We start from the raw sequence: 15324 nt of genomic DNA, 5'->3' as shown, positions 1-15324 counted from the left end.
GTGGCCGTCTGCGCTGGGCAGGCCCTCCCTGGGATGGCTTGCACGCCCTCGCTCTCTGCACTTGCTGGCACCAGCGACACACGGATCCATTGCCCCGTGCTCTGAGCCCAGCACTCAGCCAGGAGAGAATAAAGACAACACTGAATCAGAATTCTACATCTACAGGACTGGGTTTGTCATCTCCAGGAGCTGCCTGGTGTTTGCAGCTTCGTGCCTCTCCTCTCGCTGTCCCCTGATGCAGCTGCAGGTGCAAACCCTGCGCAGAACTGGGAGCACATTCCTGATGACAGCTGGCATCCGGCGGCGAGCCGCTGCGTGTGGTGCGGCTGCGGAACCTGAGGGGGACAGAGAGCTGTAGGCAAGGGGCAGAGGCGAGGCCCTGCCTGCTCTGTACATGGGTTTTCCCTGGGAAAATGAGCCTGCATATGGCAGGGCGCACACCGCTGCTGGCCTCCGTGCCAGTTGGTGGGACATTTGAGCTGGGCAGGCCCTCCCTGGGATGGCTTTCTGTCTGGGGACGTCCCTAGGCCATCCTCCGGTGCCTCTCTGAAGCACCTGGGGCTCTGTGCAGGTCCTCTGTCCTCTGCAGAAACCTTGGCAGCATGTGGTCTGGCAGCGGTTGCTATGGGAGACAGATAGCAATAGGCAAGGGGCAGGGTGGGCACCAGGCAAGGACCTGCGTGCTCCCCTAGCACAGCTTTTCCCTGGGAGGGAAAGCTGTCCTGGGCACAGCAGAATGGTGCGCATGGAGTGCTGCCAGCCTCCGAGCTGCTCACAGGGCTGATCAGGCTCAGCAGGCTCTCCATTTGGGGACATATCTGGGACATCTTCTGATGTCTCTCTGATACGACTGGAGTTCTGTGCACCTCCTCTGGCCTCTGCGGAAACCTGTGAGGGGAGAGCAAAACCAGCCCTGTAGGTTCCTTGCCAGCAATACTCCAAGTTCCAGGTTATCTTCTCCTGGTTTGTCAATCATGCCCCTCACATGAAGGTAAGCCGGGGTAACCCCGGATGTCCATCTTTCTGCATGGAGCTGGATGGAAAGAAGACAGTACCAGGCATCTCCCCACAGTGCACACTCCAGTACAGCTCCTGTCTTTGCCTTCATTTCACACTTGGTCCTGACCACATGGACTTCCCTCACCTTGTGCTTGAAATTGACTGTACTTTCTGCTCCTTTGCATGCAGATGAATGTCCCTCAGGTCTGGGTCCTGCAGCCACAGGGGAAGCTGAAGGCATGGTCTTCATCTCACCATATGAAGAACCAGAAATGCTTGGTGGCACACTGGCTGCCTCAGCAGCTTCTTCCTCATGGCTGTCTTCCCATTCTTCTTCCACACCCTCCACAGTATCAGGGCAAAAACAGGAGAGTGTGGGCGTGCTCTCAGCCATCACTGCAGTGTTCCTGGTATCCATATCCAGCATGCCGTGATCAGTGCTGGCATCGCTGGCAGCACTGTCAATGGTCTCTTACTGTGTGTACTTAATTCTAATATCCTGGCTTTGGGAAGCACAAGATGCAGGGAAGTGGCCATCCACCCTCGATGTCATGTTGCAGAGGTCCAGCATGCCCCAAGCAGTGTCGGCAGCACTGGCCCCGTCATCTGCTGCTTGGAGCACGAGAAGCCTGGGCGTGCCCACACTGTATGGCTCAGACACGTTCCTTACAGTGGACTACAGGCATCTGGAGGCCAAGACTGCCCCTTCAGCAAAAGCTGCCCCAAATGTTTCAGAATTGATTACTGCCCTACAGGAACAGGCTCATCCCTTTCTGGCTGCCATTGATGCCTAAGACAGCTGTTTTATGGTCCCCTTGAAGAAGGTGGAGGACAATCAATTTTGCATTTACTTGGAGGGAGTGCAATGCACAGTCACCTGATTACCCCAGGGGTACAGACACTCGCCCACTCTGGCGCTTGGAGCATAGGCACAGAAGCTGGAGAAGCTCACGTTGGACCACGGTGTCCGGATTTATCTGTATACTGATGATATCCTCATAAGGGGGAATGATGATGTCAATGTAGGGAATACCCAAGCCTTTGCAGTGAGACACCTGAGGAGCCCTGATCCAGCTGGGACACTCCTGGTCTCCTCTAGGTAGGTGTCTGGCCGTGCCACCCACCACCATGGAATTTCCCTGGGAGGACTGGCCTGGATATGGCAGCGCATGGAACGCTGTCAGCCTCCATGCCACTTGGTGGGCCATCTGAGCTTGACAGGTCCCTCCCTGGGATTGTTTTCTGTCTGGGGATGTACCTGGGCCATCCTCCGGTGCATCTCTGAAGCACACGGAGCTCTGTGCACGTTCTTCAGCCTCTGCAGAAACCTGTGTGAAGAGAACAAAACCACACACCTGTATGCCACTGGCTGGTGATGGTGTGGGTGCCAGGGGTCCAGGGGAGGGATCCCCTTTCCAGGCCCCTTTGATTGAAGGCAAGGCAGGAATAACAGAGGGGCTGTCCACCCTAATGCATGGAGCTGGTTGGAAAGGAGACAGCATCTCCAGGCATCTCCCCACAGCGCACACTCCAGGCACCACTCCTGCCTCTGCCTCCAATTCATGCCTGGTGCTGACCTTGCTCACCTCATGCTGAGGGCCCACATCTTCTGCTCCCTCACATGCTGACACATGCTCCTCAGTCATGGGATCTGCAGCTACAGATGAAGCTGAAGAAATGGCCTCCACCTCACCAGATGGCTCATCGGATGTGCTGGATGTGATGCTGACTGCCTCTGATGCAGCATCTTCCTCAGAGTCACATCCCCAGTCTTCCTCCACATTCTCCAGTGTTGAAGGGCAAGGACAGGAGGGCGGGTGCATGCCCTCATCTCTCACTGCATTGTCTCTGGCATCCAGCGTGCCCTCAGCAGTGCTGGCAGCACTGTCGCTGTCATCACTGGACTCTTCCAGTATAACTGGCAGTCTAACAGTCCACTTTCTGGAGTCACCAGAGTCAAGAAACCAGTTACCAGCCCGGGATGTCGTGGGCCAGATACCTGGCATGCCCTGACGAGCGCCAACATTATTGAATGCGTCACCTCTTGCCTGGAGCCTTCGCTGCCTGGGGCTTCTCACATTCCTTGGCCAGGAAATATTCCAGTGTGACAACATCTGCTCGTTTCTGTCCTCCTCACGAATTCTCCGCATTGCTGGGATCATAGGAGAGTACCCAGAGGGCTCCCTGTTGATCTCGCTGGGATCTGGCAGTCTCCGTGCTTCTCCCAGACCTTGTCCGGAGGATTCAGGCATGGCCATAGCTGATTCTTCTCTTTCTCCTCCCTTGGACATTGGCAAGGGGAGCGATACTGCATCAGTCTCCTCTGCAGAGCTTGCAGCCTCGGAAGAATCTGAGCTTTCTGCATCTTCCAGCACTGATACAGGTAAAGGCTCAAGGTGCCCTGCAGGCCCTGGCTCAGCATCCAGAAGAGATGGTGAACACACAGCGTGTACCTCATCAGATGGGGCAAGAGATGCAACTTGCAGGGTGCCAGATGACTGTCCTGCCGTTTCTATCTCTGCAGCCTCTTCCAACTCTAGCTGCGAGTCCTGGACTATAACACCTCTGGCTGAGGAATCATCAGAAGCAGAAAACTGGCCCTCAGCCCTCGATGTCACACTGCAGATGCTCAGCGTGCCCTGAGCACTGTCAGCTGCACTGGCACTGTCTTCTGTTGCTTGGGGCCTTAGCAGCGGGGGCACGCTCATGCTATTTGGCCAGGAGATGTTCCAGTGTGGCAGCATCTGGTCCTTCTTCGCCTCATCCCGGATTCTCTGGATTGCTGGGTGAACTGGAGGATATCCATATGCCTCCCCGTAGACCTCTCTGGGATCTTGCAACCTCTGTTCTTCTCCCAGAGACTGGTTGGAGAATTCAGGCATGGTGGTAGCCGTTTCTTCTTCTTCTCCCTCGCATGCTCGCCAGAAAAAAGGTGCTGCATTGGCCTCCTCTGGAAAGTATTCAGCCTTGGAAGAAGTTGAGTGTTCCCCATCTTCAGGACCTGTTACAGCCAAAGCCTCAAGGTGTCCTCCAGGCCCAGGGTCCGCAGCCAGAAGAGAAGCCGAAGGCATGCTGCCTGCCTCATCAGGTGAGGCAAGAGATGCGCTCCACAGTTTGCCAGGTGAACATCCTGCGGATTCCCTCTCAGCAGTCTCTTCTAATTCTTGCAGCTCAACCTGCACTCCAGCATCCCTGGTTCGGGAACCACCAGAGGCAGGAATCTGAGCCTCAGCCCTCGATGTCGCGGAGCGTACGCCCAGGTTTCCCTGAGCAGTGTTGGCAGCACTGGGCCTGGGCACGCTCACAGAGTTTGCCCACCGTGTGTTGCAACTGGACAACATCTGCGGTGTGTGCTGAGGTCTCGGGGCAAGTACTGGGAGTCTGCTGCCTCTAATGCCACGTCCTCCTCGCCGAGCCGCTCTCCCGAGAGTATGTAGATTTTCCTATTTAAACTTACACATTCACTGTCTAAATGCAAAGACTGACTGTGAAATATCACTTTGTTTAATTACCCTAAGTTTGCACATTGACTAGTGAGGCAAACAAAATGAAGCATTCCAAAACTGTGCTTATCAGAATGTTAAAATATCTTTCAAATTAAGATGGCGTATGAGACTTGGCCTTTTGATCTTTGAAACTACTCACCACTTACAAAGAAAAGGAAGCTATAACTGGAAAAACGGGTTATTTCTTTATCAAGGAGTTTAGATCCTCAAAGAGGCACCAAGTAGAGCTTTTTAATTAAGCTTGCTAAACAAATGCCTAATCTTTCTGTGCGAGTATTTGTTTTGCAGTAAGCAGCCCTTTTTGCCCTTCTTAAACATTGATTCATATCAGAGGCACTGCAAACACTGTATTTTAAGAAGATCATTAAGCCTGATTATTAAGACTGGGAGCAACACACAGAGCCACAGCAATTGTTGTAGCTGTTCCCAGGCTTCTTTGGAGAATCCTCGTGGCTGCTCTGGGTGATAGCTTGCTCCTGGCTGGCTGGAAGAGACTACACCTTTTATCCACAGATGGTACTAGTGGGTCTCAAACCCTCATTCAGCAATCAGCTGGTGAAGAGACAGACAACCAGGCAAATGAGGGCAGCAAGGAAAGACAGTGTGCAGCCTTCAGCAGTGCTTGCAGCGTGGCCACAGGGACACAGCAACTCTGCTGAAAGCTACACAGCATGAAGATGTGCTACGTGTTGTGACCACCGTGGGCTGGAGAAACAGTATGCCTTTAGCACATAGTAGATTTTAACCCAGAAGCACATCCCAAGAGAGGATGTGGTTGACCAGATGTTGTTTGAAGGGTATTTGGGGTGGCCTCATCTCAGGGAGTTGTGCTGTGGTCAGAGTGCAGAGGGACCACGTGAAGAAGCTGTAGGAAGTGGCAATCGCTGAGGAAGACAAACAAGGGTATGAACAGTCCATTTAGATACCTCACCCTCTGTTTCAAGGGAAGAGGAAAGCAGGAGACATATGACAGGCCGGCCCCTACAGACCGTGGGCACCACACGGAGCAGATCTCCATTGCAGCCATGAAGCAGCCCATGGTAGGCGCGGCCTGCAGGAGGCCGCAGCCATGTTGTGCCCACAGGAGCAGCCCCGGGCCGGAGCTGCGGCCATGGAGAAGGGCCGCGGTGGGGCAGGAGGGCTGGGCCAGCTGCTGCTCTTGAAGAGGAGAGTGTGGTGTTGAAGCTCTGGGGAAGTGCTGCCCGTGGGGCAGTTTCTACAGGATGGACTCCGGGGTACGGAGCCACTTTAGAGTAGCGCTTGAAGAGCTGCAGTCTGTCAGAAGCCCGTGAGGGATTGGTTTAGAAAAGATGGCTGCCGTGAGAGGGACCCTGTGTGGTGCAACATCAGAGCTTTAGGGACCGACCATAGCCCCAGTTCCCTGCTCCACTTAAGGGGACGACTTGGAAGAGAATGAGTGAATGGGAAAATGTTTTTAGTTTGCTTCTAGTTCCTCAGTGCTCTAGTCTGCTATTAACAGACAGAAACTTACATTCGTCCCCTAACTTGAGTCTGTTTTGCACACGATGGTCCTTGGTGAGAGATCTCCCTGTCCTTATCTCAACTGAAGCTCTCCTTCATTGTATTTTCATCCCTGTTCCTTTAAGAAGGGAGAGTGAAAGAGCAGCATGGTGGAGTGCAGCCAGCCAGCCCCGTTAAGCATACACACGTCTCCTGAATAGCCATGGCACTAGAGTGAAAATCTTATTCAGTGTATAAATTGAGACCACCATGGCTGGTAGTTAAAATCCTGCCAGCACACTCTCTTGTGTTTTGGAAAAAAAGGCTGGTTTTTTTTTTCTCCTGGAAATTTGTTCAGATATATTACTTAAAAACTTATTTCATTTGAAACCTGCAATAGTTTCAGATGCCTATATTGGCATTTTTTCTATTAATAGGAAATATATTGTCACTGGACTATATAGGAAGTGGGAAATAGTGTCACTGGATTTTTGTCTTCTATAAAATGTAAATAGTAATTGTATATAAATGTAAATATATAATAGCATAATATGTGGAATAATGGAAATGTCTATAAAATGTAAATATTTATATGAAGATATAAATTTGGCAGCAAAGTAGACATGGCAGTAATTTTTTGAGAATTGTTTGCTCATACATCTACATAATACAACAAAAATGTTAGTGCTTGTATGACAGCAAATTTTAAGTCCAAATCTGGAAATTCACTTATTTGAAAAGATGGGATGGGGGAGAGAATCAGAAAAAAAATGATTTGGTTGAGATAAAAACTGTTTACTAAGGCAGAAAAATAAGAGAGAAATTACAGTAGTGCTAATAATACATGCATACGTATATATACTTACAAAACAAATGATTCACAAGCAATTATCATCTGCCAGTCTCTCCCAAAGCAGTGGCTGCCCATCTCAGTCAAACCCGTCAGTTTTGAGGTTTTTTTCACCATGTCATACGGTATGGATTACCCTTGTGGCCTGTTTCATTAGAAAATGAAAAGCATGACGCAGCTCCCTTACTAGGGGTTCTGAAGGAGCAGTTAAGGTATAAAGAAAATAGCGATACTGTCGCCCATAGTTTGCCTCAAGAAAAAATCTACCCTCTAGAAGGATTGAAAGAAATGAAGGCAAGGCTAGACAAATTAGAGGCCTCTCCAGCCCAGATGCACCCTTTGATAAAAACCGAATATGCATTCAATAACAGGGAGGATCTAGATCCTCAAATGAATGTTAAAGGAATTCCCTTCTCAGCCACTGAACTAGCAAAATTGAAAAAAGATTTCAGCCGCTCTCCAAAGGAGTCAGAAAATGAGTATGTATGGAGGGTTAGTCTCACTGGTGGAGACCAGATACAGCTAATGGAAAAGGAAGCGGGAGGTTACTGGGGACCAGGAGTATTTTTAACTACTGGCAACAATGGTGCTCCCTGGTCCTTAACACAGAGGGCTGCCTATTGGGCAGGTGGTCTCAATCCTCTAGAAAAGGGATACCCTCTTGCTATTACTGGAACAGTCGACCAGTTAGTAGAGAGCGTTCAAAAGGCTGCTTGTCTCCAAATGATGTATGATAGAAAGCTGCAGCCACACCACGAATCACCTATGATGATGCCTGTTGATCCTGAGAGAATGACTGCTTTAATTAGGGGGCTTCCAGAGTCATTGAAACCCATAGGCATACAACTGCAAGGAAAGATACAAGCTATGTGTCAGGGAGAGAGAACCCGGGCAGCGTTAGAAGGAACTGTAACATCTAACCATCTGCAGTCAGGGGACGTATGGGCGTGGAAGAAGGCTGTCCAAGAGTTAATCAACTATGGAAGAAAATATGGGTCAGTGATTTCTTCCGCCAGTAAATTTGAGCCAAGGGAAGTAAGACTTGCAGCGGTCAGCCTTGCCCCCAGGCCACCTAGCCCAAAGCTCAGTGGGACTGGAAGGGTTTCATTGTCAGTAAAAACAGATAGGCGGAATATTGATCATAAAGGTAATTGTCTCTGGACACTGGGCTGGCAAAAGGATGCCCCGTGAGATCTGATGAATAGAATACCCACTGTCAGGTTAGAGAAATTAGTTAAGTGGTGGCCAGAACAAAAGCTCAAGACCTGGAAAGCAAAACCTGAGCAGCTATCCAATAAAAAACTGATGTCTTCGCCCCTCCCAAGTGACCGGGGTGGGGGCAGTGAAGGGTGGATGCATTAGAAAGCTTACCACAAAGGGAAACCAGATCCTCCATTTAACACCTTGTGTCTAAAGGCCTCACCACTCTTGCCAATTACCCCTGTGAGTCATGATCCAGAGGCTGATAAGCCAGGGAAACACTCTTATCTCCCTGGCCAGCCTGTGCGATTGACTCAGCTAACATGAGGCCAGTTCCCTAACCTTAACAGAATCCCTTACCAAATATCCTTGGAAGGCTAAAGACACCCCGAAAAAAGTAATATGAAATCAACACTTCCTCAATTGTTCCCTCATTTTTTAACCATATTTACAAAGCCCAAAAAGGGCAAGTTGGTTCTTGTTTTATTTTACAGAAGATCCCCGTGGGCACTTGACAGAAAGGCTAATTTTAAGGCTGATTTTAACCGTTTGTGTTTTGTGACAGAAATACTGAAGATTTGATCATGCTAGAATACTGAGTATACCTCTTAATTACATTTTTTTGGTTGCAATCATATTGTGTTTTGCATTGTTGTGAGTGTGGGTGGTGATTGATATCAGTCCTTGGATCTGTTAAATTTCACAACTGGGTTCAGAGTTCTTACAGGTCATCCTGGCTTACTGGTACTCCCTGCACAGTGATACCATTTCTTTTGACCCCTTCTTTCACCCCTTTTTTTCAAACTGATTATGATTTGCATGTGACTCCTCCACAGTGTTTCCAAATTCCTAACAAACTGGGAAATGAATCAAGAGACCCATCTAATATCTGTTAGATGTGGGCACAAAAGAAATCTATCGTAAAGCCTTTTGCACTGATGCTTTTCAGTGTCACACCAGTCCAGGAGTTCCATCCAAAACATGGTTGTTGGAAAGTGTCTAAGTTTTGATAAGAGACGTGTATGTTTCTGGGATTACTCCTCTTGATGGTTTATACTGTGGACTATCCTGCACACACTATCCTGTGAAAAATTCTGTAGACTGTAGCAATACTTGAACTTGCCAAACTAAGATTTATATCTCTCAGCATTTGAATTGCTTTGGAAATGTTCAAGTGGAGAGTTCTCGTGATACTAAATCATCTTAGAAAACATTACATGGCAAGTCCACATATTGTCAAATTGGACTAGATACGCTTTTGATGAATTCACTGAAGTGTAATATTGTATGGGTGTTCATAAACACCACAACCTCTACTGAAGAATTCCCATCTGGATCTTGGCTTACACTGGGAGTTCCTGGGTGGGGAAAGCAGCTGACACAAATAGCTCTATTTGTTTTACTTACTGATTTAATATTATTGGCTATTGTTAAAGGTATGGTTATTGCCAAATGTACAGTTGTCTCTTTTCACTTTCTAATTTTTATTCATTATGGAACGTTCGTGTCACCACTCCTGAAGAGTCACAGGTGGTGTCTGTGGCAAATTGAATGACTCTAATTGTTGTCTAAAAATGGAATGATAATGAAAATGTTGCTGAACAAATTGCCCACGGGAGAAACGTATCCTTTTTCCTGTGCTGTTGCAACTCTTATGTTTGTTTCTTGTATGGCTCCATGTTTGATTCAACTTTTATACAAGGAGTTGTATCCTCCATGTACTTTGTAACCACTTCAACTGATGATGAACAAGTCCAACAAATCAGGGCAACCTCTGTAACCAAGCCCAAGAAATTCTTCATAACAACTGTAACATTTAACCCCCCTTCCCACTCCTCTTTTCCCTTATGCTTACTTTTTTTTTTTTTTCTTACTTTCTTTTTTCTCTTTTCCTCACCACCATGGAGGGTCACTTATGCTTCATTTCAAGCAATCTTTGAGCCACGTGGTGGTGTGAGAATTCTTTGATTTTTTTTTTTTTTTTTTTTTTTGGCTCAAAGCTTGCTTCCTGAGGTATTTCTTGTGATAAGGCTGCCTTGTCTAGGAGATGAGTGATGGGTGTTGCTGTGTGGCAATCAACATCACTGTGTGGACAATTTTAGCTGTTTGCCTTTGGTAGGGAGTGCTCAGGACTGCTTACTGGTGGAAGATATAGCCTGTGACCAAATAACTCCAGCTTGCTATGAGACTGGGCGATGATACCATTGTATCCTGTGAAGGCAAGATACAAGTGGGCACCTCCCTGCTCCCTCTTATCTACTGGCAAGGCCCAGAAGAAAGGAACAAAAGGGGTTCTTTCTGAGATCCCAAAGCCAGAAGCTGCCACTCCAAAGAGAGCTGACTTTGGACTTATAAATAAGTTTGTACTACCACTGAAAAGTTGCCATCATCGCTGTAGTCACTGTCATCGCCAACAGAACAACAATGCTCGGCAACCCACCACTACTGAAGATCAGTGACTGAACTATCATGCTGGATCCATGGTGGTGACTATCTCCCTCTTGCTTCCTATAAAGACTCCTTTCTTCCAGGAAACATTCCAGGCCAGGCTTGATCCAGAGGCAGAAGAGACGGATGCAGAGGTAGGGAACCCAGTCCACCTTGGGGGGTGGAAACAAGGTTGGAAAAAGGTGATCTTTGAGATCCCATCAAACCCACCCCTAGAGGTGTTCAAGGCCAGATTGGATGGGGCCCTGGGCAATCTGGACTAGTATTAAATGGGGAGGTTGGTGGCCCTGCCTGTGGCAGGAGGATTGGAGATTCATGAACTGTGCAATCAAGGGATAATAGCATCTGCAAACTTTCCTTATAACTCTCCTGTATGGACAGTGTGGAAGTCTAACGGCAAATGGAGACCTAGAGTGGACTAAAGGCGTCTGGACTAAAGGACTGCCCCTTCAGCAAAAGCTGCCCCAAATGGGCCTTCTAGGTAGGTGTCTGGCCGTGCTCTCACCCCTACAGGCACAGCGGTGCTCTCCCACCAGGGCTGCCCCTTTCAGAGCCCCTCACCCCCTTCATCGCAGCCCACCTCACACACACACCGGCTCAGCCAGCTCACACTTTGCAAGTCACAAATCACTCTCCCTTGCACGCCCACGCTCTCTGCACTTGCTGCCACCACCGACACATGGATCCATTGCCCCGTGCTCTGAGCCCAGTAGTCGCACTCAGAGACCAACCATGCATGAGTGACAGATCAGACAGCACTCAGGCAGGATAGAATAAAGATGGCATTTAATCAGAATTCTATGTTGACAGGATGGAATCAGAATTCTGCATTGACAAGATGGAATCAGAATTCTACGTTGACAGGATGGAATCAGAATTCGACATTGACAAAATGGAATCAGAATTCTATGTAGACATGATGGAATCAGAATTCTATGTTGACAAGATGGAATCAGAATTCTACGTTGACAGGATGGAATCATAATTTGACACTGACAAGATGGAATTAGGCATCTCTGGGGTGCTGCCTGGTGTTTGCAGCCTCGTGCTTCTCCTCTTGCTGTCCCCTGATGCAGCTGCAGGTGCAAATCCTGCGCAGAGCCCGGAGCACATTCCTGATGACAGCTGGCATCCGGCGGCGAGCTGCTGCTGTCTTCATCTTACCAGCTGAGGAATGAGAAATGCTTGGTGGCACACTGACTGCCTCAGCAGCTTCTTCCTCACGGTTGTCCTCCCATTCTTCTTCCACACCCACCATGGTATCAGGGCAAAAACAGGAGGGCGTGGGCATGCTCTCAGCCATCACTGCAGTGTCCCTGGCATCCAGCATGCTGTGAGCGGTGCTGGCATCACTGGCAGCATCGTCAATGATCGCTTCCTCTGCATACTTAATTCCAATACCCCAGCTTTGGGAATCACAAGAGGCAGGAAAGTGGCCATCTGCCCTCGATGTAGTGGCGCAGATGTCCAGCATGCCCCAAGCAGTGTCGGCAGCATTGGCACCATCATCTGCTGCTTGGAGCACGAGAAGCCTGGGCATGCCCACACTGTATGGCTCAGACTTGTTCCCAGTAGACAACATCTGCTCCCTTCTTGCCTCGTCACGGATTCTCCGGATTGCTGGGTGAATTGGAGGACATCCATAGACCTTCCAGTACATCTCTCCGAGATCTTGCAGAATTGATGGTTCTCCTAGAGATTGACTGGAGGACTCAGGCATGGCCATAGCTGGTTCTTCTCCTTCTTCTCCCTCACTCAATGACAGGAAGAAGGGTGCTTCGCTGGCCACCTCCGGAGAGTGCGCTGCTGTGAAACAGTCTGAGTCTTCCACATCTTCAGGCACAGATATAGGCAATGGCTCAAGGTGTCCTCTAAGCCCAGCACCTACATCCAGAAGCGAAGCTGAACGTGATATTTCTGCCTCATCAGACTGGGCAAGACATGCATTCTGCAGGTCACCAGATGACTGTCCTGCAGTTCCTGTCTCAACAACCTCTTCCGAATCATGGTGTACATCCCACATTCCCGCATCCCAGGATAGGAGGTCCCCTGCCACAGGAATGGGGCCCTCCACCATCGATGTTGTGGTGCAGGTGTCCAGCATACTCTGAACAGTGTCAGTAGCACTGGCACTGTCATGTGCTGCTTGGGGTCTTAGCAGCCTGAGGATGCTCTCATTGCATGGGCAGGAGATGTTCCAGGTGGACAACATCTGCTCCTTCCTTGCCTCATCCTGAATTCTACGAATTGCTGGGAAAATTGGAGAATATCCATAAGTCTCCCTGTAGAGCTCTCTGGGATCTTGCAGTCTTGATGGTTCCCCCTTAGCTTGTTTGGACAATTCCAGCACAGGCATAGCTTCTTCTTCTCCCTCGGACACTGACAAGCGGAGAGATGCTGCATCAGCATTCTCTACAGAGCGTGCAGCCTCGGAAGAATCTGAGCTTTCTGCATCTTCCAGCACTGATGCAGGCAGAGGCTCAAGGTGTTCTACAGGCCCTGGATCAGCATCCAGAAGAGATGGTGAACACACTGTGTGTGCCTCATCCGACTGGGCAAGACATGCACTCTGCAGGTCACCAGATGACTGTCCTGCAGATTCTGTCTCAGCAGCCTCTTCCGAATCATGCTGTTCATCCTGCACGCCAGCATCCCCGGATATGAACTCTCCTGGTGCAGGAATGGGGCCCTCCACCATCGATGTTGTGGTGCAGGTCTCCAGCATACTCTCAACAGTGTCGGTAGCACTGGCACTGTCATGTGCTGCTTGGGGTCTCAGCAGCCTGAGCATGCTCTCGTTGCTTGGCCAGGAGATGTTCCAGGTGGACAACATCTGCTCCTTCCTCGCCTCATTCTGAATTCTATGAATTGCTGGGAAAATTGGAGAATATCCATAGGTCTCCCCGTAGATCTCTCTGGCATCTTGCAGTTTTGGTGTTTCTCCCAGAGGTTCTTTGGACAATTCCAGCACAGGCATAGCTATTTCTTCTTCTCCTCCCTTGCATGCTGACAGGAGTGGTGCTGCATTGACCTCCTCTGGACAGTGCGTGGTCTCGTTTTCTGCATTTTCAGGCACTGATGCAGGCAATGGCTCAAGCTGTCCTGCAGGCCCAAGACCAGCGCCCAGAAGAGAAGCTGAACACACTGTCTCTGCCTCATCAGACAGGGCAAGACATGCATTCTGCAGGTCACCAGATGACTGTCTTGCAGTTCCTGTCTCAACAATCTCTTCTAAATCATGCGGTTCATCCCGCACTCCAGCATCCCAGGAGGGGAGCTCCCCTGGTGCAGGAAAGAGGCCCTCCACCATCACTGTTGTGGTGCAGGTGTCCAGCATACCCTGAGCACTGTTGGTAGCACTGGCACTGGCATGTGCTGCTTGGGGTCTTAGCAGCCTGAGCATGCTCAGATTTGGCCAGGAGATGTTCCAGCTGGACAACATCTGCTCCCTCCTTGCCTCATCCCGAATTCTCCAGATTGCTGGGTGTACTGGAGAACATCTGTAGGCCACCTGGTTGACCCCTCTGGGATCTTGCAGTCTCAGTGCTGCTCCCAGAGCTTGTTTGAAGGCTTCAGGCATGGTGGTGGCAGTTACGTCTCTTTCTCCCCCCTCACACACTCTTGGGAACAGCACTGCATTATTGGCCTCCTCTGGAGAGTGTGCAGCCTTGGGAGAATCTAGGTTGCCTGCATCTTCAGGCACTAATGCAGGCAGGGGCTCCTTGTCTTGCTCTTTGCCGCCTGCCTGCCCTTCTGGGCCCTTCTGAGCTGCTCTGGAAGATGGTGTAGTGGCAGCACGAGTGTCTGTGCTGCCCTCCTGAGCATCTCTCCAAGCTGCGTGGACTTTCCCAGCCTTGGTGGTCAGTCCCTGGGCCGTTCCTGCTGGTGTTCTCAGGCTGCTGGTAGGTGCTTGGCGCCCTGGTACTGCCAGCTGCACTCCGGCTCTTGGGCTTGCGGCTGCAGCACAGCTCAGGGACACCACGTAGTTCTGTCTGGGTCTGGCACTGCGACGCCCGAGAACAGCTGAGACTTCCAGGGCTGCACCCCGGCTCTCAGCCCCTGCTGTCCCATCCTGGACATGCAAGGTTCCCGGAGGTCTCGGGGCAAGGACTGGGAGTCTGCTGCCCCTGATGCCCACGGCACGTGCTCTGCCACTTGGAGATGGTGTGGAAGAGGCTGCCGCTGGCAGAGCAGGCAGCTTGCAGACCCCAGAAGCTGCTGCTGCACGCCTGGGTGCTGCTGCCGGCAGCCCCGCCCGCCTTAAGCGAGGCAGCAAGGGTGGCTGAGGCTGTCTGCTTTGGCCACTGGCACCGCCGCCGGTCGCCGACTCCAGGAACTGCCGCCCGCCCGCCTGCAAGAGAAGCCGAGGAGAAAGGCCGAGTGAGCGCGGTCCTCGCCGCTCGCGCCGCACGCAGCACCGAGGGCAGCGCTCAGCCCGCGGGCGGCTGCCGCCCCGCTCCCCACAGCCGCACCGGCACAGGGCGGTCCCCACGCGGCGCGGGAAGACGTCCGGCCCCGCCTCCCTCGGGCTCCCTACCTGTGCGCGGCGGCTCCCGGAGGCCCGCGCGCTCTCCGGGCCGGGCAGCGGCGGCAGACGGACGCCGCGGAGGGACGAGCCCGGGCTCCGGCCGCCCGGCGGCACCACCTGCGGGGAGAAGGAGAACCGGGATGGAGGCGGCGAAGGCGCGGCCGGCGTCCCCCGCGGCGGCGACTTCGACGGCCGCCGGCGGCCCGGCCGAGCCCGAGCGCCTCCCTCCCCGGCCCGCACCTGTCGGCGGTCGCGCACGCGTGGCAGCCCCGCGTCGGGCTGGCGGTCGTCCTTCTTCTCCCGCTCCTCGCTCATCGCCGCGTCCTCGCGCA

At 51.2% G+C, this 15324-nt stretch overlaps 1 protein-coding gene across 1 annotated transcript; it reads right to left on the bottom strand.

The window, feature by feature from the left end:
- Positions 1-159: 159 nt before the first annotated feature.
- LOC149916733 (uncharacterized) lies at positions 160-15307 on the bottom strand. Its single transcript, XM_090145755.1, has 6 exons — positions 14929-15307; positions 11629-12843; positions 10157-10227; positions 2586-4442; positions 2258-2327; positions 160-335 (listed from the first exon to the last, which is right to left on the bottom strand). Exons 1-6 carry the CDS (start codon positions 15305-15307, stop codon positions 160-162), a joined length of 3768 nt encoding a protein of 1255 aa, XP_090001881.1.
- Between the last annotated feature and the right edge of the window lie 17 nt (positions 15308-15324).

The sequence above is a fragment of the Phasianus colchicus genome, chromosome 9 (assembly GCF_987193195.1).
Source record: "Phasianus colchicus chromosome 9, bPhaCol1.hap1.1, whole genome shotgun sequence".
In the NCBI taxonomy this organism is placed as follows: domain Eukaryota; kingdom Metazoa; phylum Chordata; class Aves; order Galliformes; family Phasianidae; genus Phasianus; species Phasianus colchicus.
The sequence above is the reverse complement of the archived record's forward strand: the minus strand, read 5'-3'. Positions and strand labels throughout refer to the sequence as shown.

Coding starts and splice junctions, on each gene's coding strand:
- LOC149916733 (XM_090145755.1), bottom strand. CDS start 15,307: ATGAGCGAGGAGCGGGAGAAGAAGGACGACCGCCAGCCCGACGCGGGG. Junction 12,844..14,928: donor CGCCCTGTGCCGGTGCGGCT/GTGGGGAGCGGG, acceptor TCCGCTTGTCAG/TGTCCGAGGGAGAAGAAGAA. Junction 10,228..11,628: donor CATTTCTCATTCCTCAGCTG/GTAAGATGAAGA, acceptor TTGCCTTCACAG/GATACAATGGTATCATCGCC.